This window comes from Mytilus trossulus, chromosome 10 (assembly GCF_036588685.1).
Source record: "Mytilus trossulus isolate FHL-02 chromosome 10, PNRI_Mtr1.1.1.hap1, whole genome shotgun sequence".
NCBI lineage: Eukaryota > Metazoa > Mollusca > Bivalvia > Mytilida > Mytilidae > Mytilus > Mytilus trossulus.
The window spans coordinates 3,798,072-3,822,674 of NC_086382.1; the positions used below are offsets into that span (position 1 = coordinate 3,798,072).

Consider the following 24,603-nt stretch of genomic DNA (forward strand, 5'->3'; position numbering starts at 1 on the left):
CTTCTTAAAATCATATCAATGAATTTACATTTCCATCTTAAAACTTCTTTAAACTATATAACTTTATAAACATCCTCCATCTTTAGTAAGTTGCTAAAGCAATTTAAAAACATAAATAAGGATGTAACAAACTGAACTTAAAACGAACCTAAGTTACCTGAAAAGGTGTTTTAGTTTTCATCAATTAGAGTTAAATGCCTACAAACAATCATTTTGTAAATGGAGTCGATGCAACATTTCATGCACCATGAACCAAAAATATTTTAAAACTAGTATCTCAATTGTTTGTAAAACAATTGAAAGGTCTTTCCTGTAAAAGTGATGTTTTCGTAATGTTCTTTGTACGACCTTTCGTTCGATATACGACAAGCATACCTTCTGTAACTTTTCGCTTTTTACACTTAATGACCTCATTCGCCTACATTTTTTAGATCGGAAGTATGATATATGTAACACAGGGTAGATGAGCTTTCATTTGATATGCGACATCGCCATGTTTTAAAAAGTTTGATTTTTGCACTTAATAACCTCATCCAACCCATTTTTGGAGGTTGGGAATTTGATATTTCAAATGTATACATCATGACCTTTCATTTGATATACAACAACCCTATCGTAAAAGAAAATTTATTTTTTGCACTCAATGACCCCATCCAACCAATTTTTGGGGGACGTCAATTTGAAATTTGAAATATACGCTTTATGTTCTTTCATTTGATATGCGACAACCTTACCATCTGAGAAATTTGAATGTTTGCACTAAATGACCCCACCCTTCCCCCTGGGATGAAAAGGGTGTTTAAAATTTTCATTTTTTAAGTAGGGTTCATTAAGACCTTCAATTTGATATATCAGATGACCCCATTTGACAAAGTGCAAATAATGATGCAATATCAACTATATAAATAGAAGTTATGAAACTTACAAAGTCAATGCAAAACATGAAAATTTCAAATTGATTTTTTTTGGTGTTTTTTTCCATGGAATGTTTTTGGTATTTGGTCAAACACATAACTATGTCAACCTCTTCAATTTCTAAAACATTTTTCGTGGTAAGCTCTTGATGATTCAGAAATACATGCATCCGCTCGCAAAACTTCAAACTGCATTATCTCTAAAACGACAATAGATATCTCAAATCTGTTAAATTATAAATGATCTACAGTTGAAGGACAACATTATAGAAAAAGAATGTGGACAATTTCAAAGTTCACCAAGGTCACAATTAATCATCAAATATATGATGCAATACAAAACTTGAGAACCGGAAGTCTTAGAGACATGGGACTATCACCATTCAACTCAGGACCACTTGACCTTTCAAATATCACAAGGTCAAGGTCATAGTATAATGTGAAGGTCAAGGTGAAATTTCATCATGACCTGACATTGACCTCAAATTGAAGGTCTTGAACTACTGATCATCTTTGCAGTTTATTGTAGGTTGATATCTGTTACCTTTAAAAAGATATACACACAATACTATACTTTTAAGAATCATCCCGTCGTAACTTTTGAACAGACAGTCGGACTCTTTTGAGCTCAGTGTATCAAATGTAGAGCTCGTCGAGAGGAACATTTTATACACTGTAAGTATGCAGCAAACTCTTATCGTTTTCTTAATATGCAAGCTTGAAATTGCAGCGTAATTTTTTTTTGCACTTGGTGACCTTTGACCTTGGGTGCAAATTAAAGGTCACATGAACTTAAGATTATTGGTGTAGGTCCCAAGTCTTTACGACTTCCGGTTCTAGAGATACAATTTTTCAAAAATTGTGTATATTTTTTCAAGGGAAATAACTCCTTATAAGGGTTAACAACAAAATGATTGTATATGTTTATTATCATTGCCATTTGGTCTTGTACATGTTGCCGTTTTCAAATCGATTCTATCTTGAATACTTTTTGAGAAAAATGTAAAAGAAAGAAATTGCTTCAAGGGGACGTAACTCTCATAGGGAATGATGAAATCCTTAGCAGCCTCATATGGTAACACATCATGATGAGATCTAACTTTTGTCCAAATAAAGTCATGCTATCTTTTAAAACATTTAAGGGGGGCCATGTTGAAAAAAATCAATAAAAGGGAGATAACTTCTAAAGGGGATGATGAAATCCTACAAAAGTTCATCTGGTAAAAGTTCATGATGAGGTCTATCAATGATCCATATTTGGTCTTGATAACTTCAACAGAAAGGGGATGAGGCCTTGTCAAACAAATGTTGGAAGAAAAAAAAGAAAAAGAAAAAAAAACATTAGAAAAACAATAAGGTCTTTCCTCACGTAGGGGAAAGACCTTAATTAACATATCAAAATAAATAAAATCTAGGCCAAAATGTTACATTTACCATAAAGTTTTTGTATAATTTGTGTACGGCAATAATATACTTAAAGGGCACTGAACTTTAAAGTCATAAAAAGATGACATTTTTTTCTATTTTTTAGAACATGATCTATGTTCAGGCAAATACTGCATTTATATTAAAGTTTTAAACGAAGAAATCTTGGCAATTTTCAACTGCTCCTGAATCACATTAAAACTTAATGATAGGGTATAATTAAATCTTGAACTTTTATTTACGGAATCCTTTGTTTTTTCACTTTTCTGTTATAGAGCTTTTAGTGTAATTGGGTGCTTTAATTTAGGTATCTAAATCTGCATATCTTTTACTGAACAGTCAACTTGAATTCAATTAAAATCTCATTAAAAGATAGAATTACAGGAACTTAAATTAGAACTGCAACTGATACTATAGAACCTGTTACATTTGCATGCTTACAAAATGTCATAGAACAATATTATAAGTATATATCTAATAAAATATCTCCAAAGCAAATTGTATGTATTAACAGATCAGCAACAGAATTGAACATCCACGGTATATTGTAAACTTTCATCAACAAACATGCAGGTATGATTTATACAAAGCTAGTCTCTTATAAACAATTATTATGTGTGTGTCCCTAAAAGATTTTGTTTTATTGTTATTTGATTTCAGTTTTGAAGGTTTTTTTTAAAATCAACATAATTATACAGTGGATAAACTTTATTTATGATTTGATAAGAAGTTCAAAATACAGTTTAGTTCTAGTTTTTTGTAAGTAAAGAAATTTTGTCAACTTTGGCTTTTACTTTCAAACGCAGCTTAAGTGACTTCTTTTATAAATTTACACACAATTTTTGTCATTAAGGAGGTTTAATAGAAGAAGTTTTTATGAATCTTGATAATAAAGTATATGTCTTGCACATGCAAATGAGTATTTTAGTGCTTTTGTATACATTGCAAAAATAAAAAAAAACATTAAACCAACAAAAACACTTCTTTTGCAGAAATCTAGCACACAGTTTGTCAATCATTAAGACTTTACATTTTTGCGCCTGTCCCAAGTCAGGAGCCTCTGGCCTTTGTTAGTCTTGTATTATTTAAATTTTAGTTTCTTGTGTACATTTTGGAAATTAGTATGGCGTTCATTATCACTGAACTAGTATATATTTGTTTAGGGGCCAGCTGAAGAACGCTTCCGGGTCCGAGATTTTCTCGCTACATTGAAGACCTGCTGGTGACCTTCTGCTGTTGTTTTTTTTTTTTTCTACGGTCGGGTTGTTGTCTCTTTGACACATTCCCCATTTCCATTCTCAATTTTATTTACAAATATATATCTTATATTTTATGCTGTATATTGTCTTCAAAAATGGTTTATTCATTTCATACATATTTATTATATTGAAATGTATTGGTTATAATATAACTTTATTCAAAAATGCTCATAGGAAAAATGAATTTTCATCTTTTTCTACAGCTGGTCTTAATATTTATTTCTTTGATTGGACCATTCTTTTATTACTATGGACATGAAGTATCGGCTGCTGGAATTGTTGAATCTATTCAGTCAGATGTTCATAAAATTCTTGCAAGGTCTGGAGGGATAAAGTCTGATGTTAAAAAAATTCTAGAAAGATCTAGACAGGAAAAACCAGTTAATGGTAAGAAATGATATAATTTAAATTAAATTAAAAAACAATGCTCAAGCTATCATCCCATGCAGCTAGTCTTCTTACTTAACTAGTAAATTCTTCATGAATACATTTAAAAAACCAAAGGCAAACAGTAATTTTTAAGTCTATTTTGTTGCTTTAACAGAAAATGTAACCCTTTATTTTATATTGCAGGTCAAAATAAACTCAATCAACTTGAACAACTACAGCCTTTTATTTCCAAGAATTAACTTTTTTGAGAGTGATATTATCCTTCAAATATTTTTGACACTGCATACAATTTATTACAAAGATTGGCAATCATACCACATCTCTTTCATTATATATTATTCGTATATGTTAGAATATCATCGCTTAACTTTCATATTATTATTTTAGAGAAAAATAAGCCAGCCTTCCTTGCCAACTTGTCTATAACCTTAAGCAACCTTAAATCTGACCAGATAGTCAAGTTCAACACAGTAGTAACAAATATTGGTAAACATTACAGTCGAGACACAGGAAAATTTACAGCCCCTCGAGATGGAACATACACATTTTCTTGGACTTGTTTGACTCCCCCCGGAAGCAGATTTGAAACACGTCTTGCCATAAATAACCAGTACATTTCGGGTAATAGAGCAAATGCTCAAAACATCAACCAATATGTCCAAGCCACAAAGAATGTTGTAGTACAAATGAAGACAGGAGATGTCGCTACTGTTAGAGTGCTTGGAGATACTGGTTTATCATTACATGGAGGTGGTCATTACTTTTCATCTTTCTCTGGTTTTATGATTTAATATTACTTATATATTTCATCAGGAAAATAAAATGAATAAAAATAATGTCTTGTCCTTTTTTTCACATTGAATTTAAAATATGTACAACACTTTCTATGTCTATAGTTGACCTATTGCTTAAGCTTGTAGTTTCTAAGAAACAGAATTAACCAAGAAAACTAAACTTTAACCAATGAACCATGTAAATGAGATCAATGTCTAATGAACCATGCCAGGCAGACATGTACTGCTTACAATCCTTCCATTACAACATATAAAGTTGACCTATTGGCGAGTATTGCTTCTAGTTTAGGAAAAACAGCCCAAAACACAAAAACTTAACACTGAGCAATGAACCATGAAATCAAGGTTGTGTGTCAAATTAAACGTGCAAGACTGACACATATATCATAAAATATTTCCATGCACCAAATATAGTTGACCTATTGCATATAGTATTAGAAAAAAAGACCAAAACTCAAAAACTTAACTTTGACCACTAAATCATGAAAAGGAGGTCAATGTCATATGCCACCTACCAGCTGGACATGTAGATCTTACAATCCTTCGTAATACACCAAATACAGTAGACCTAATGCATACAGAACAAAAAACCCAAATCAAAACCCAAAAAAACTTAAACTCATAATAACCACTAAACCATGTAAATGAGGTCAACGTCAGATGACACCTGCCAGTTGCACATGTACATGTGCACCTTACAATACTTCCATACACCAAATATACTAGACCTATTGCTTATAGTATCTGAGATATGGACTTGACCACCAAAACTTAACATTGTTCACTGATCCATGAAATGAGGTCAAGGTCAAGTGAAAACTCTGTTGGGCATGGGTCACCTTCCCTATGTGGAGCTTTCTGCGACAAAAGTGGCAGGCTCAACAAAACTTAGACATTGATATATAAAGAGGTCTTGCAAGGGAAAATAACTCTAACAAGTTACCAAAATATGACAAATGATAGATTTTAAAGGGTTTTCAAGCATTTTTGTTAGTTTTGTAATTTTTTAGGTTAAGTTTAAAGAACTGAACTAACTAAAATAGAACTCCCATTTGTTTTCAATTATCAAGTCAGTGTGAATCTTCAGATAACTATACACCCTTTTGGGGATTTGCATATCAAAACAAATTATTCATTGTAAAGTAACATGCCCTCATATAGTTTTTTATAGATAAAATATATGTAAAAAAATGAAACTTCCTCGTAAATTACATAGAGAAATCTGGTATGTAAACGTGTAATTGAGACGAGATGAAGCCAGCTGTTCCCACTTGGTCAATACTTTACTTATATACATACATAGATTTATTTGTTAGTTTTTTTCCAGCCAATTTCACAAATTAGATTTGTCTGTACTTTTTATTTTTGTATTATGCCTGAAAGGAATTTATGACATCTTTTCATATTGAAGGAAACATTAATGGGGTCTCTGATACAATATCTGATGATAATCAGGCTGATAATGTTATTATCAAAGGGGATATATTATATTAAAAGAAAATAACTTCAGGGAATATGTTTCACAGGGATTAAAAGTTTGTTACGAAATGAATGAGTACCATCAGAATTAAAGATACAGCTTAATTCAAACATTTCAATTGAAGCTTAATATGCATCAAATCTAAATATATCAATCATGTCAATAAAAGGATATGTTTGATTCAGGGTCTTAATTTTTTTTTCAGAGAGCTAACTAATTATTAACTTTGTAGTCATAAATATTCAATCATCTAAAAGCCCTAAATAGTCATTGGTCTGCAGTTGAATTAAACAGTTATATCAACACCAAATTTCTTAAATGTCAAAATTCCTCATTTTAAGAATACAAAAAGATATCAGGGAACTAAAATTTTATGAAAGCTTCCAAACATTCACAGTTCAAATTTTTATGTCAAGTACACAACACATTTATTGACAATAAAATTAAGAATGGAAACGAGGAATGTGTCAATTAAAGACAACAACCCAACCAAAGAGCTGAAAATACATATGCTGTGACAAACCAAGGGGTTTTATAAGGACAACCATTGGTCAAATTGTAGTGTACCGTGAAGGATCTGAATGTACAAAGATAAACTCATCTGTGATGGCAGTAGTTGGAACCTGTTAGATTCTAAATGTTTCTTAAATCAATATCTAAGAATTTAAGAAAGCTATCTTCCAATTTAACATTCAATTCTTATACTTACAAGAGTTAATCTCATCCATAATTTTATTCTTTAGATTATCTATGGCTGATGGTTTGGCTGTGGAACCAGCCACATCAGTTGCCACGGTACCAGATCCTCCACTACCATTGCCAGCAGACGGCGATGTGGATTCACCCACATCACGACGATACCGATAAATTGAATCCATCATAGGCATGTTGGAAACCTCTGAAAAATAAATTAAATAAAAATAATAAATCTGATTTTTTTTGTGCTGCAGAAACAATACTAGATACTGCTACAGATTTTTTACTAAATTATGTGGAATTTTGTGGGTATAAGTGAAATACCAATTTAAGCATTCAGAGAAATGAAGAATGCCTTATAATAAGCGTATAAAATAAAACTGAGAATGGAAATGAGAAATATGAGCATAAAAGACAACATACCAGACCAAAGAGCAAAAAACAGCCCGAACCGCACACAATGAGAAAAATCATGCACTTGAGTTGGGCTTCAGCTGGACCCTAAATAATCATATGTACCGTAGCTCAGTGAATATTTATACATCCTTTCACTAAACCACAAAATCAAGCATTATTAAAAGCAATAGTTTTCCTCAATCCAAGAATATTTGAACCAAAAAATGTAAATGAATCCACAATGTTAACTTAGAAATTATCATTTTAAATTTTGCCATAACATTATAATTTAAAACAAGAATGTGTCCAAAGTACATGGATGCCCCAATAGCTATATCATTTTCCATGTTCAATGGACCATGAAATTGGATAAAAAATGTAATTAGGCATTAAAATTAGAAAGATAATATCATAGGGAACATGTATACTAAGTTTCAAGTTGATTGGACTTCAACTTCATCAAAAACTACCTTGACCAAAAACTTTAACCTGAAACATGCACTTTCATTTTCTATGTTCAGTGGACCGTGAAATTGGGGTCAAAAGTTTAATTTGGCTTTACAATTAGAAAGATCATATCATAAGGAACATGTGTACTAAAGTTTCAAGTTGATTGGACTTCAACTTCATCAAAAACTACCTTGACCAAAAACTTTAACCTGAAGCGGGACAGACGGACGAACGAACAGACAGACGAAAGGACGCACAGACCAGAAAACATATTGCCCTCCTACTATCGTAGGTGGGGCATAAAAAATAAACATGGAAGCAAATTATAATTGAATAGTATAAAAGTCCTGACAGTAAAGAGACTCTTTAGTATATGCTATGTATATCAAACCAGGTTTTACAGTTTGCCAACCCCCTCTCTGCTTGAAAGGCAGAATTATCCAAGTCAGTAAACCAACTGTAGCTTCAAAACAATGTCCAAAATTATTATAAGTGTTAGTAGGTTAAGAGTAGCTGCATTTAAAAATAAATGATTCACACAGCTAAATGGAGTTTGCTGTCACATGTCACAGTCAATGATTGAATGCCTTTTCTCCATAGCCACATCAGAGCTTATAGTATGCTCCTCATGAACTAAACTACAAATTTGTATTTTACACCTCAACAGATGCCTCTTTGGACTGTTATCAGAGTTGTTAAAGACAGTGTTTGATCTGAACAGAGGTCTTTTCCTGAGTATGACAGACAGTATCCTTATCAACAAGCTGCTCACTGAATTTAAATTTTTGTTCACACCTGTTTTAGACCATATCACGAAAAACAGATAATATTTTCACACATGTCAAATCTATGTAATCAAAACATAGATCACTGAACTCGGATTGAAAGCATGTACGTCATTTGAAGTAAAGGAGTAGGTCCGGTAAGACCACTTTTTGGCCCCAATATATAACAGTTTTACAAAATTGTTAAAATGTAAACTTTTAGTTATTTTTTGTACAGTTGAATGCTTTTGCTACAATATGGGCGGTTTTTTACAATGCATGCACAATGCACATATATCGGGTTGTAGCATCATTAAGTCATACTAATTAGACCGTTGGTTTTCCCGTTTGAATGGTTTTACACTAGTTATTTTGGGGCCCTTTATAGCTTGTTGTTCGGTGTGAGCCAAGGCTCCGTGTTGAAGGCCGTACTTTAACCTATAATGGTTTAATTTTTGAATTGTTGTTTGGATGGAGAGTTGTCTCATTGGCACTCACACCACATCTTCCTATATCTATAAATTACTGAAATCCTCAAAATTCTATCATTTTAGTTAAATTTAAGACGGTTTCTGTGTAAAACGAAAGTGGCCGCATTTGTGTTCATCCTTAATATTGAAATGTAAGTTGTATTTTATGATAATATATAACATATATAAAGGTTGTGGATGAACACTGATGCGGCCACTTTCATTTTTGACAAAAACTATCTGAAAAGTGACGTTTTTTGGCATATTTGAAGGAATATATTTGAGCTTGAATCGGATCGTTTTAATGACTAAATCAGTTAAAATCTTTCACATAAACTAATTGAATCAAGTGAAATAGACACTTAAGTGTTTAAAAAGTGGTCAAAATCTTTCGTCAGATGAATCTGAAATTTGAGGCCAAAATGACTCCTTACCGGACCTACTTCTTTAGTGTTGACACCTTATTTTGGAGTCCAAAAAATTTATAAAAATACAACAAAAGTCACAGGTCTACATAAAGTCACTGTTGATATTAAACTATTTTTGAAAGTACATAAAAGCTTCATTTTTGCCTAAATAAGATGATGTAGAAAAAATACAAACCACTAAGTTTCAATCCTGAAAATTTCATATGATATTTATGATTAAAACAAATACTTAGAGCACACTCAAAGTTATATATACTACAGGAATATTTCACTAATTTTGTAAATAATTCAAGTTCACATTTTACCTTAGAACCATATACAATTACAACATTTCTTTGAAAATTTTTCCCTCCTGTTGTGTATAGGTATTTTTGGTAGTTTAATATTGCTAAATTCTCAAATCAAATTTTTTTTTCTTGAGTTTATAATTATTTTTTTTTTCAATTTCAACGCAGTACTTCTGGCCAGTTTATATCTAATAAATGCATCTAAACTAATAATAGAATCCTTTTCACACAATTTTCACACTGTTTTATCCTTATGATGTCATTGATTAAAATTTCACACATAGATTTAATATAAGTTCTGTCAACAGTTTAACAGCCTTGATCATTTTTAATAAATCATAAGGTCATCAAATCGGGAAAAAGTTACAAAGAATCCAGTCTTAGATCATAATTTTAAAATTATTAAAATATTTTTTTATAAACCTCTGAGTCCATCCCTGAATTTGCTAATGAACATATAGAGTCTCCCCCTAAAAAGTTTCACAGAATATAATCAATTATAACTGATGTACTTAATCTTATTCTTACATAAAAAACAAGAAAGTTTCATAGTATATAATCAATTCTAAGGTTAAGGTTATTAAATGATATAAAACCATGAAATCGAAAGTCAGCTTTTAAGGAGAATTAATCTTACAAACTTCTGCTCTAGAAAATCACAAAATCGATGAAAAGAAAACCTAAATAACTTCTAGTAGCTGTAGTATGTAATTACTTCAGTACCAAAATCAATATCAATTTTGGGCTGTTTTTCTCCATTCAAACCATCCATTTATTATAACACCATGGTCAATAAATTCTAATTAAATGAATGCAACATTTTTCAATCGTTAAACCCTAGATAAAAGAGATGCAAATTCTCAAATGATTTTTTTCAAATTATTATTTAAACATAATATCATTCAAAGACTACTTTTTATAATAGTGAGCTCATTAAGATTGGGTGAAAATCAATCGTTACTTAACAACTGAAATTGACGTCAGTCATACATTTCAGAAATCCATTACCCACAGGATATGACTATTTCTACAATTTCAGCGTCGTAATAATCGTCAAAGTAAAAGCAGAAATGATTTCTCCAACTTCCTGGCACTGTACTGAGATGATATAATATTCCTCATGTTGTTATTGTCAGTAGAGTTATAATTTCATCGAGGTATTCCGAGACCTTGGTCCAAAATTAGAATTAACACAGAGCTCGTAACAATTTGTTTTCATTAAGTTTTTCATAATGAAATTTGTTTACGAGATACCATCATTCTATTTAAATTAATTTAGTGATTTATGTAGTGTTGTTGTTGAAAAACTCAGTACTTTTTGATTAATTCTTTAAGGGATCAGAGAGAGTTCACACATTTTTTAGCTAACTCTGGATTCAACGCTTAGTTTTACCGAGAATGAAAGATGGCACCACCTCAACATCCCCCACCATCAATCGTACATGTGGAGCACTACTTCTAGAATCTGCATTTAATGCTGTACCATTTAAGGCCGCTCACTGAAAAGTCCACATTCACTTCAATCTGCTAATGGCAATGTCTGAGTTTACACAAAAAACTTTTTAATCCAGAGGTCTCTTATCCAGGAATGGGTAAATTTTAAGGAAGTTTGGGGGGTAACCCTACATCAAAAAGAAATCTAGAATTCACATAGCCTTTTATGATGGACAATCTCTCATTATTATCCCTCATTTTTACATTATGGTTCATTTTAAACAAATTGTTAAATAATTTTTGACAGAAAATTGGAAAATGTGTCAATGTGTCATAGATGCAGTAGGATTTTTCTTGCTGGGTTGAAAACAAGTGGTGGATTCAGAAATTTTCATAACTGGCTGGCTAAGAGGGGGCCCACTATTGTAATGCTTAAGTAATTCCCTATGTAACCAACAAAAAAGTTTTCACAAAGGAGGAGGGGGGGGGGTGATACCCCGCTCTCCTAAATCTGCCTCTGGAAAACCCATTGGTCAGGTAATTGTCTCTTTGACAGTCTTTCCATGATTCTATTCTTTTTTCTATTGTCAATATTTCCAAACTATCAGTTATCTAGAATCTTTATCTTTAATCTTTAAATGCAATAAAAAATTACCAAAGACACAAGACCAATTAATTACAAAGTATTGGTTAGGGGTTACTAGTACCGATAGCCGTATTAATATTTGTTTTATGTCTGACTTTCCATAGATATTACATTAACCATACAGACTGCAGAGTCCAATAACGTAAAGCCTCCAATGTATATTTATCTTGCTTTATTACTTATTATGTAACAACCAACAAGCCATATGTTATTTTAGCTTCAATCAATGACAAGTCATTTCTATGGTAATTTCTTCAAGCTCAGAGAAATCATCATTTTATGCAAATTGCTGCATTATCGTTCTTTTACAGGACTGAAAAACTCTTATTATATGACAATGTATTAAAAATAGCATAATATCTTTGGTGCATATATTTTACTATTATACTTTATTGGAAAGCACTTTAAGTCCACTTCCATTGGCAAATTGCTTATGATAAAACTAATACAGATTGTTTCCCATTTTCTTGAATTGTCTATATGCCATTAAACAATAAATAACAGACTGAACAGGGTTGAAAAAATACAACAACAAAAAAAGGAAAAAAAAAGAGGGTTATTTCCCCTTAAAATTGAAAACTATATATTTAGAGAATGAAGCTGAAGTTGACTGATCTAAATGTGTGAAATTTTCATCAATGCTGACATCAATAGGATAAAAAAAAGCGTGAAAGTTGTGTGAAAAGGATCCTATATATGGATTAGACTTGCATTTGTTGGTTATTGACCAGCTAGTACTGGTCAGATGAAAATAAAAAAATAACAAAAATCCTTCCCTGTGAGAATCAAGTAATTGCCAACTGTGCGAGCCAAGTTAGTCAGTCAAGGTCATTAAACACTTCCAACATTATCAAGCAATTTACATAGAAGTGTACATCAGGAAAAAGTTTAAAGAATTTGGTAATAAAACCCGAACAAAGACTAAATAATAAAGCAATTCATACTGCCTTGCAATGGCATTTTAAGGTATCAATTTGATGACTGTTTGACAGATTCCAAATCCATAAGCTTCACCAAAACAGAGGCAAAGTTACCAAAGGTCATATAATTAAGGTCAAAATGGAGCAGTGTCTCTATTACCAAAACCTTCTAATAAGGATTTATTTTCTATTTTCTTAATTTGAAAGTCAAAATGGAGAAATCAGTAATAAGAAAAACATATCAGATTATTAATTATGTTTTATGTTTAAGCAAATATAAAATTAACATGATTAAGAAAATTGTACTTTGTCATTTAACAAACATTACTTTAATAAACTGAAAAATACCTTTATGGTCACACAGTTATCTTTATTTTGTGAATAATTTTAGGTTTTTTTTCAAATTATCAAAATTATCTCCCTGTATTCAATCTAGATAAGCCATAAAAAAAAGAAACCTTGAAAAGAAACTCTTTTAAAAGCAGGGGGTGCTATATGTATGTTAAGTGTTGCTAGTTCGAGGTGCCATGACTGAATACCCCCTCCCTCACACAGTGGTGATTTTGTCCAAATGATATCTGAATAAAACTAGATATTCCTGGAATCTGAACTTTCTTAAATCTATAATGAAATTAAAATACAATGTTCCAAGAAGAGAAAATGATGAAAACTTTACTCGCTTCAGACATGAAGGTGGGAAAGGTGGGAGAGAGAGAGAGAATGGAAAAGATACCAAAGCTTTAACTAGTCGAAAATAAACTCAGACTTTAACTATAATAACATCACAAATAAAAGAGATGCAAAAGATCAACAACAAACACAAGAAAACTAAAGATTTAAGGTAGTACCTAACACTACAGGGAGATAACTCTGTAAAGTCAGCTAAATGTTTTAATTTTGTTATGTTGTAAAAGGAATAAATTAAGCTTCTCAATAATCAAAATTGGTGTTTTTCAAATTGCTATATAACCATTGTAATTTTTCAGATAAAACGGTTGGTTCAAAATGTTTTTATATTTTTATGTTTTTGTTAAAGTGTCAAAGTAAATACTTTGACAAACTTTTATAAAAATTAAACGAGTCAAATTAATTTTAGTGAAAGTGTTGGGTACCACCTTGACTTAAAGCAACAATTTTAACGCAACAAAAAAACAGGGGTGATCTCAGGTGTTCTGGAAGGGCAAGCAGATCCTACTCAACATCATAGAGTGGAGAAAACTCAAATCACTTATGGTCAATGTTTCTATCCATGTTTAATTAAGGAAAATTTTCATTAAGCTAAATCGTTGACTGCAGGCAACTTATATTTTCTTCAATATAAAAAAAATCTCTTAAATGGTATACTTCAAATAATCAATTCTTTGAAGCAGAAGAGGTTTGGCTATACATTTGGTCCCTTTTGGTTAAGAATGTCAGCTCTCTATTTTGATTTGAATTTTTAACATTTTGGCCTCAAACATCAATCAAAGGACATAAATTGTTGAAAATGTGCATCTTGTTCGTTAAAATTGGTACTGTTTTATATTATTCTAAGAAATTTCAAAACAAATAAAATTAACATGGTTCATTGTTTATTTATAGATATGATGGTATATACTTCAGGATAGTATAGTTTAATTAAAATTGGGGTCAGGTAAAAAAAAAAACTCATGGAATCAAACAATATAAATTTTATGCTAATTAATGATTTCTAAGAAGTGTTTGTTTTAGTTATTAAAACATACAATATCTAAATTCATAACAGAAATGATTTGTTTAAGATAGAGATAATTGCTGAGTATATTTGATTAAATATATGAAATTATCATCTCTGACAAACAAAAAATCGCAAGATCAAAACTGTCATACAGATTTCTCTCTTCCAGAATTGTCAAAACAACTTTCTTCCATAAACCGACCAAAAATCAATAGTGGAAAATGGCGGAGTTTATAATCATTTTAATTTTAACATCCATTTTTTGTGCTTACATACATTCTCTCTTACCTGCCTGTTGTGGTCACTAATTTACAAATCTAATAAGTTTGATTAAAATCACAAAAATTTAATAATAATCCATGTCACATTTTGGAAATAGAGAAAAATTATCCATTTTCACATTGAAGACAAAATTTCCATGATAACAACACCAAAGCTAGATAGTATTGATTGATGCTGTGAACGTAATCAATAGAAACATTGCATTGTGGGATGTATTATTGATGAAGCCTCTGTTCCCGGTCTACCATAAGGCGATTGATGACCGTAGTCTATAATCAATACAAATTATGTATTATGACGTCTCCAGGGATTATGGATTTTATAATATATGAAACACTGTCACTTAATTATGAATCTGTCACTAAATTCACAAATATTAACCAATCATAAATTCAATATGGATCTAATTAATTATTGGTGATTTAACAGTATAATAGGCAGGTGGTATCTGTATAGGTTAATTACTAATTGTATGATTTACCTGTAATTAGCAACAGGTGACATAAAGAATAATGTTTAAATTCTGACAACTCATTAAAATTCCTCCCCCAGCCCCCATCCCCCACCCCCCCCAAAAAAAAAAGAAAAGAAAAGAAAAGAAAAAAACAACAAAAAAGAAAAACCCAAAACAATCAAATAAATAAATTTGGTTACATACATTAAAACTTTATATGCTTATTTTTGTTAAATTCACACTTTTAGATTATAAACTTTCAGGACATCTCTCTCATAATGTGAAAATGATTAAATTGTTTGAGTGACACTTAATGAACATTAATTTCAATTGAACAAATACAATAAAAAGTGATGTAATCTATTTGTTTAAGATACTGTCCAATAATCAAATAAAATGTTCAATGAGTAGAGATTTAAATAAGAAGCATCAAGTTTCTATACAGTTTGTGGTCTAGTATTATAGCACATGTATTTCCAATATTATCACAGGGTACATGAATAAACTTGTATTACTTAACAAATGTCAATACATTTAGGAAGCAGCATTGATTTCATTTATTAAAAAGAATATATCTGCATTTTTGCCTGCCTAAAGTTGTGTGTTTAATATACATCAGTAAATCAATTTAATTTTTGTGAGGGATGGAAGATGAGCAACCAACCTTGAAACAATCGTAAAACAAGTAGGACTGTACATAAATGTAAATAAGACAAAATCTATGAGGGTAAACCCAAACCACCTTAAGGTGGTACCTAACACTACAGGGAGATAACTCTATACTATCAGCTTAAAGTTTTATTCACATTGTGTTGTTAATGGAATATTTCAGCTTCCCATTGATAAAAAATTGTATTTGTCAAACTGCTATGTAACCAGTGTAAATTTTCCGATAAAATGGTTGGTTCAAATTTTTTGAAGTTTTTATATTTTTGTCAAAGGGTTAAAGTAAATACTTTATCAAAATTTTATGAAAATTAAACGAGCCAATTTAAAAGTGTTGGGTACGTGACCTTAACAATACCAAAGGTTCCTGGTTTCGGGATGAAAATTTCAGGAACTCAATTTTCGGCTCTCCCTTGACACAATTTGCGAGTATGGTCTTGAGGAAACGATGATAGTCCATCGGAAGGGGACGATAAATGGCTGACCCGTGTTAAGAGAGAGTCATATCTCTTGCACGTTAAAGACACCCTTGTAGATTTTGAAAAAGAGTAGGCTTATGGCGCTACAAGGCAGCACTAGCACCCGCAAAGTGGAAAAGGATTAATATAAGTTGCAAAATTTGTTTCCCAATCCACTATAAATAAATATGTTTAAACTAACAATACCAAAATGAGAGATGCTGAAATTGAAAATGTCTGAGAATTTACACATCTTGGAAGTGTAATCAGCACATCAGGAGGGACAGATGAAGACATCCAATCTAGAAAAAGAAAAGGACAAGACTTTGCAATCCTTTTACCAGTCTGTAGGAGCAAAGCACTCAGAACAAACATCAAATTCAGGATCTTCAACTCCAATGTAAAGTCTATACTTCTCTATGGGTCAGAAACTTGGAGACCAACAGCTGCATCTACCAAAACATTACAAGTTATCATGAACAGGTGTCTTAGAAAACATCATTGGAATCAAGTGGCCAAAAACAATCAGCAACAAAGAACTATGGAAAAGGACTAGACAAGAATTAACTAATAGAAGAACATTAATTACGACATGTAAATATGAATATGGGACATGTATTTTCCACTAGGAATCTGATGTACAGTGGTTGTTGTTTGTTTATGTAATTTATATGTGTTTTTCTTTTCTCTTTTTTTATATAGATTAGACCATTGGTTTTCCCGTTTGAATGGTTTTACACGTCTAGTAATTTTGTGGCCCTTTATAGCTTAATTGTTGTTCGGTGTGAGCCAAGGCTCCGTGTTGAAGGCCATACATTGACCTATAATGATTTACTTTTATAAATTGTGATTTGGATGGAGAGTTGTCTGACATTGGCACTCATACCACATCTTCCTTTATCTATGTAGATGGCCCGAAATGGCTTAAATACACTTTACATAAAAAAACAACACAAATGTAACTAGACATTAGACTGGAATCTGCAGGGCCATTGTAAAAGAGAGTGACCAAAATCCACCTGGCGCAGGGATCTAACATCTGATGATCTACAGAAAATTAGTAAAACATAGGGAGAAGCAAAGAAAATTAATAGCCGAGGACAGGAAAAGATGAAAAGCTGTAATTGTGGTCGCCCTTAATGTCACCCATAGGACGAAGTGGATTAAGTCAAGTCAACGTCAAGAAGATGAGTTGAAAAGTGCAATATCAAAATGGACTTAAATAATATGTTCTAATGCAGTATGTTTATGCATAGAATATATATATATAACGTTTTTGTGCTTTCCAGAAACTTAGCAAAACAAGTCCACTTTCCCCTTCAAATCCATCTTAGATGGTCTGTATTGACAAATGATTGATCTGCTTATAACAACGATATGAGCATGAACCATCAAGTAGTTTTTGAGTAGATCCTTGAAAAGTTAATGATGTACGTCCATAACGACAACAACAATAGATGCCTCTAACAATTGACTCCAATTAATGTCAGAAGCTCACTTTACCATTTTTCTAAAACAAATGAAAGTTAATCTAGAAACACTGGTGTCATGTGCTCATGGCACACCAAAATAGTTATCATTATCTTAATTGTTCGCATATATATGTTTTTTAATCTTATTTACAGGCTTTGTTTAAATATAGAAGTGATGACTGCCCACGTGAGAATCATCCCCATTACTACCAAAATTGACCAATTTACAAGTTTATATTAATTATAGCTTCAGCATATACATTTATTGTCATCTGACAAATATATATCTATATTTATTACATGTACTAAAATAAGACAGGTGCCATCCTTGAAAAGTCCTATAGTTGGAATTAGCAGCTATTTTAAAGATTATTAATATATGTATTTAGATTTTTCTCTATCTAATATGTTTGTTTTGCAGAAGTACATAACAGTTTGAAGTACTTAATGACTTTTTCAAAATTTCGACTCTCAACATGATGTGTGGAATTTTCTTCTTTATCATCTTAACTGTTTTTCTCAGGAATTAATTCACATTTATAAGCAAAATACAATAGAATTGATGGAAAAACATGAGTAGTCCATTTTTTTTTTATGTATATTGGACTGTGAAATTGGGGTCTAATTAGGCATTATAATTATAAGAACATTTAATAGGGAACATGAGTACTAAGTTTCAAGTTGATTGTGGACTTCAACTTCATCAAAATCAACCTTGACCATAAACTTAAACCTGAAGAGGGACAAACAAACGAACAAAAGGACAAATGAACAGACACATCAACAGAAACAAGGTTATGTCCCTGAGTGGGGCATAAAATATTAGATATTATTTGTTTCATAGACAATTCCCTGTAATCAGTACTTACTGAGGGTGGTAATGAAGTAGCAACCATGAAAATTGATATCAACTCTTTCGTTAAATATTAACCATGCATTAACATTTTTCGGTAAGTAGAAGCTGAAAAGTACAATCTGACATCCTATATGAGTGACAATCAGATTCAAGGTAAATAGGATACCAACAGTAGTGAAGAAGGCTTTTGATGCCGAAGTAAAAGGCTATTCCTACATAACTATATAAAACAGTGGCTTTGCCATATCAGCATTTCTAATTCATTCCATTTGACCCTCTGTGTTGCAACAATATTTGGCATGCATTATATTAAATCATTCTTGCCCTGAATATGGGACAGATATATTCCACTAGGCAGTAACACATGCCATTTCAGGTTGCTTTCCCATGTATTTTGCAACACACCTGTTTTTCATTGGTTTTGCTAAACTCAATCTTTTGTTTTTGGACTTACTTGTTGGTACAGTAGTTCTTTCTTCCATTGACATTGATTGTTTGTTGGTGTATTTGATTGCCCCTTCTTTTTTGTTTACCTAAAGGTTCCCAGATATTATTTCTTTGTCTCTGAGACACAATTTTGGAATTTTTACAGTATAAATAAAGTTTGATAACATTCTAATTAAAGAAGACTCAAAGGGGTAGTACATTACTTAAAATAAATATAGTGCATGTGAAATGTCCATTCAATGATATAATATCTTGACTTTGAAGTAAAAGTGGCACAGTTTCAGATGCAAAATAACTCTTCTGGGAAATTGCATTCACACATTGTCTATTATTATCTACAGAAGTTCAACCTATATATAGTGACTTGGTAAAATAAAACATCAGCTTTTTCTGATATATAATTAAAAAACTTAAATTAAATTTGGCATTAGGAAAGCAACAAATAATCTGTCATTCAGAGTGTGGTGTTTTTGTTGCTTTACTTTTTGCATGCTGACTCAGCAAGATTTACCATTATAAAAAATAACTATAGGCTCTTAAGAGCCTGTGTCCCTCACCTTGGCATATATATGTGAATTAAACAAAGGAAGCAGACAGTTCATGACAAAATTGTGTTTAGGTGATTGTGATGTATTTGTACATCTTCCTTTACTGAACATTCTTGCTGCTCACAATTATCTCTATCTATAATGAACTTGTCCGTGTAGTTTCAGTGGAAAATGTTAGTAAAAACTTATAAATTTTATGAAAATTGTTAAAATTGATTATAAAGGACAATAACTTCTTAGGGGGTCAATTGACCATTTTGGTCATTTTGACTTATTTTTGTGTCTTAAATTGCTGTACATTATTGCTGTTTACAGTTTATCTCTATCTATAATAATATTCAAGATAATAATCCAAAACAGCAAAATTTCCTTAAAATTACCAATTTAGGGGCAGCAACCTAACAATGAGTTGTCTGATTCATCTAAAAATTTCAGGGCAGATAGATATTGACCAGTTAAACAATTTAACCCCTTGTAAGATTTGCTCTAAATGCTTTGGTTTTTGAGTTATAAGCTAAAAACTGCATTTTACCCCTATGTTCTATTTTTAGCCGTAGCGGCCATCTTGGTTGGTTTGCCCGTTCACAAAACACAATTTTTAAACTAGATAGCCTAATAATGATTCTGGCTATGTTTGGTAAAATTTGACCCTGTAGTTTCAGAGGAGAAGATTTTTGTAAAAGTTAAGTAAGTTTTACGAACTATAGAGGCTCTAAAGAGCCTGTGTCGCTCACCTTTGTATATTTAAATTAAACAAAGGAAGCAGACACTTCATGACAAAATTGTGCTTAGGTGATTGTGATGTGTTTGAACATCTTACTTTAGTGAACATTCTTGCTGCTTACAATTATCTCTATCTATAATAATATTCAAGATAATAATCCAAAACAGCAAAATTTCCTTAAAATTACCAATTTAGGGGCAGCAACCTAACAATGAGTTGTCTGATTCATCTAAAAATTTCAGGGCAGATAGATATTGACCAGTTAAACAATTTAACCCCTTGTAAGATTTGCTCTAAATGCTTTGGTTTTTGAGTTATAAGCTAAAAACTGCATTTTACCCCTATGTTCTATTTTTAGCCGTAGCGGCCATCTTGGTTGGTTTGCCCGTTCACAAAACACAATTTTTAAACTAGATAGCCTAATAATGATTCTGGCTATGTTTGGTAAAATTTGACCCTGTAGTTTCAGAGGAGAAGATTTTTGTAAAAGTTAAGTAAGTTTTACGAACTATAGAGGCTCTAAAGAGCCTGTGTCGCTCACCTTTGTATATTTAAATTAAACAAAGGAAGCAGACACTTCATGACAAAATTGTGCTTAGGTGATTGTGATGTGTTTGAACATCTTACTTTAGTGAACATTCTTGCTGCTTACAATTATCTCTATCTATAATGAACTTGTCTGTGTAGTTTCAGTGGAAAATGTTAGTAAAAATTTACAAATTTTATGAAAACTGTTAAAAATTGATTATAAAGGACAATAACTTCTTAGGGGGTCAATTGACCATTTTGGTCGTTTTGACTTATTTTTGAGTCTTAAATTGCTGTACATTATTGCTGTTTACAGTTTATCTCTACCTATAATAAAACTCAAGATAATAACCAAAAACAGTAAAATTTCCTTAAAATTACCAATTTAGGGGCAGCAACCCAACAATGGGTTGTCTGATTCATCTGAAAATTTCAAGGCAAATAGATCTTGACCTGATAAACAATTCTACCCCCATGTCAGATTTTTTAGTTATAAGCCAAAAACTGCATTTTACCCCTATGTTCTAATTTTAGCCATGGCGGCCATCTTGGATGGTTGGCTGGGTCAAAAAACACAAACTTTTAACTAGATATATCAATGATGATTGTGGCCAAGTTTGGATTAATTTGGCCTAGTAGTTTCAGTGGAGAAGATTTTTGTAAAAGTTAATGACGACAGACCACAGATGCCGGACGCCGGACACCAAGTGATGAGAAAAGCTCACTTGGCTTTTTAGGCCAGGAGCTAAAAAGGAGAATAAAAAAATAAAAAACAATATCAACACATTCGCCCACTGACATCTGATCCACCTACATAGAAAGAATAATAATTACTTGTACAATAATCAGAATAATATAATACTTGTTGTTTACGTGAAAAGATAGACCTGTAATTGCTTACTACCACATCATTTTAACTCTGATGGAGAATTGTCTCACTAGCAATCATATAACTATATCTCATCATTTATATAGTATTAGGTTAAAATATCAAAAATGTATTCAAGCCAGGTGATCATAAACATTTGGAGCACAATTATCATGCTCAAACTTTAAGAAATCAACCAATCAAAACACTGGATTATGTGTTTCAAGCACAGTCATTTTGTACTCCAAAGTACTGAGTAAAGTTTAATAAACGTGCCCAGATCCTATAAATTTTGAAAATATAGAAAACAGTGTTTATAACTACAGGCAAAACAATTTCTTTTTTTCCCATTTTAATGAGGATATATCTATTGATCAGGTATTGATAAGAATTTAGCAATATTATATATGTTGGAAAATAAAATATTCAGGCATGGAGAAAAAAAATCAAAAAATCTTTCATTTCACAGCTTTAAATAAGAGATATGTTCATACCATTATGCAACATTACCTTGTAGGCATGGTTTTGATCATTACTAATGTTTTAGGATAATTGAAACATCATAATGACTTCTGTCACGAGAGCATCAAATGTAAGCAGTTAGTAAACTCATTATTCTTGACAATGAAGAACCCTGGGGAAAGAATTTCTAACAAGAACAGTCAGATTTATCAAGTTTTTAATGTCAGAAGCCAGATGACAATTTTCTGGCAGAAAAAAAGGTTTCCCTGTCCTGCAGAGTTCGTAGTCTGGAATTTCAAAAATAACAACAATATTTTTCTCAAGTTATATCTAAAAAGAAAAAAAATATATTTATGGATACTAATTTTGTGTTTCATAGGACCAAGTCTGTAGAAAATTACGTCTATGGTCCAAATATGTTACTAGAGATCTGTATTTGTTTTTGTCAAGGGAATCAGTCTTCACGATAAACTTTTAAATGTGCAGGCCTGGAGCTCAGCTTTTAGAAAACATGATGTGGGCTTGTAGTGATGACAAGCCCGGGCGCTGGGCCTGGGCTGGCACTGACTAGAGACTACTCTTAGCTATTGATTTTTGTTGCATTTTAGAGTGTTTTGTACCAGAGGTTTATCATAGATTAATTTTCCTACTTAGGAATTATCACAGACTGCAGTGTACTAGTTTGGGCACATAATAAACATCTCCTTTTCAGTGAAATATTTATAGGTCAAAATCCATCAAATGTTTGATTTTTCACAGAATCTGTCCACAGGAAAAATCATTATCAAATCAAAAACATTTATTTCACGGCTTCTTAGCAACCATGACGCAAGTTGCACCGATGTCCCATAATAGTTTACAATTACTGCTGGTCCATATATAAATACAGATAGAATGAGAACAAAGAAAGAGATAAAAGCAATTAAAATAACATCAAAAGATCCATTCATACAAATTAATATTGATTAATAATTGAATATAATTACATTTTATAAACAAACTCTTAATGACAGACGGCCAAGGTTAATAAACAGCTGCATTGGCAAAAGTATCAGCTATTTGTCAAATGTGACAATGAACAAACAGATAAAAGATTATTGACCAATCGTATCTCTTCAATCAAAATTGTTTATTGTCAAACTCAATAAAAAACTTCTACAAAACAACTGGCAATTCAACAACAAAATAATTAGATGAAATATTTTGCGTTTCATTTTTTCAAGATAATTATGCAATACATTCTAAACAATGTTCAAATCCCTTAAGTCAAGGTCATCATAGACAGACTTGGCTTTTTTTTTAGGCTTTATGGTTTGAATTCACCCATTTCCAGGTGTACATTAAGACATACTTTAAAAGGACAGCAACCATTAAACAGAAGCTAAAAAAAATATTTATAACTGAGTGGCTTCCAATACTATTGGAAATAACATTATTGACCTATTATTGTGAATGTTTCTGAAAGATTGCAAGACCTTGACATTCTTCCATACCCACAACAAGACTTTAACTATGACTATAGTTTTCTTGAATTGTTTTTCAGTGGTTGTCGTTTGTTTATGTGTTACATATTTGTTTTCGTTCATTTTTTTTACTTAAATAAGGCCGTTAGTTTTCTCGTTTGAATTGTTTTACATTGTCTTATCGGGGCCTTTTATAGCTGACTATGCGGTATGGGCTTTGCTCATTGTTGAAGGCCGTACAGTGACCTATAGTTGCTAATGTTTGTGTCATTTTGGTCTTTTGTGGATAGTTGTCTCATTGGCAATCATACCACATCTTCTTTTTTATAGGTTTTGTTTATTGTTGAAGGTCATCATTGTCAACTACTACATCATTTGGTCTCAGTGGAGAGTTGTCAATCATACCACATCTTCTTACTTAATATTCATTTGCACAGTTTATACAAGCTTTGGTATGGAAATTATATTCTTTCATTAGAATTCCCAGAGTATCAAGATGTCCGTCACATGAACACAAAGTGGATTAAAATGTTCTGTTATTGTCAGAATCAATGTAACTTACAAAGAAAACAGATCAGACTCGTATTTCACAGAAGTCAATATTCGGAAAACAATACACGTTTATTGGAAAACAAAAACATAATGTTTCTTTGTTGTCTAGATATCTGACATTTCTTTATGACAAACAAACATGGACAGATTCATATTCAACTGAAGTTTTAATATTACAATTCAAAACCATTTTCAGGATGTTGTTATGTCATCAAAATAATTCAGTTTCAAACGAAGGGGATCATACCAAATACACGAATCAAAATCAAGATAGACTGTTAAATTGTAAGCATTCCAAGTAAAAGAAAGGAACAAATTAACAGAAATTTTCAAAATCTTCATTTGTTTTTATTGCCATAAATGAACTACATAAA

The 24,603-nt window shown here is 31.6% G+C and overlaps 2 protein-coding genes across 6 annotated transcripts in view; one reads left to right on the top strand and one right to left on the bottom strand.

Annotated features, from left to right (window-relative positions):
• The window catches only part of LOC134686744 (synaptotagmin-1-like), a 65,065-nt gene that overhangs the window by 24,497 nt on the left and 15,965 nt on the right, over positions 1-24,603 (bottom strand). For 4 of the 5 annotated variants that reach the window (XM_063546465.1, XM_063546462.1, XM_063546461.1 and 1 more), the window contains one exon: positions 6,972-7,160. In XM_063546465.1, the coding sequence (XP_063402535.1) occupies positions 6,972-7,149 (178 nt within the window). In that variant the 5' untranslated portion in view covers positions 7,150-7,160. Of the gene's footprint in view, positions 1-6,971; positions 7,161-14,737; positions 14,978-24,603 lie in introns of those variants that run through there. The other variant, XM_063546466.1, reaches the window with a different exon arrangement.
• Positions 2,845-4,792, top strand: LOC134685996 (complement C1q-like protein 3). Its single transcript, XM_063545703.1, has 3 exons — positions 2,845-2,912; positions 3,802-3,985; positions 4,376-4,792. Exons 1-3 carry the CDS (start codon positions 2,907-2,909, stop codon positions 4,777-4,779), a joined length of 594 nt encoding a protein of 197 aa, XP_063401773.1. The 5' UTR covers positions 2,845-2,906; the 3' UTR covers positions 4,780-4,792.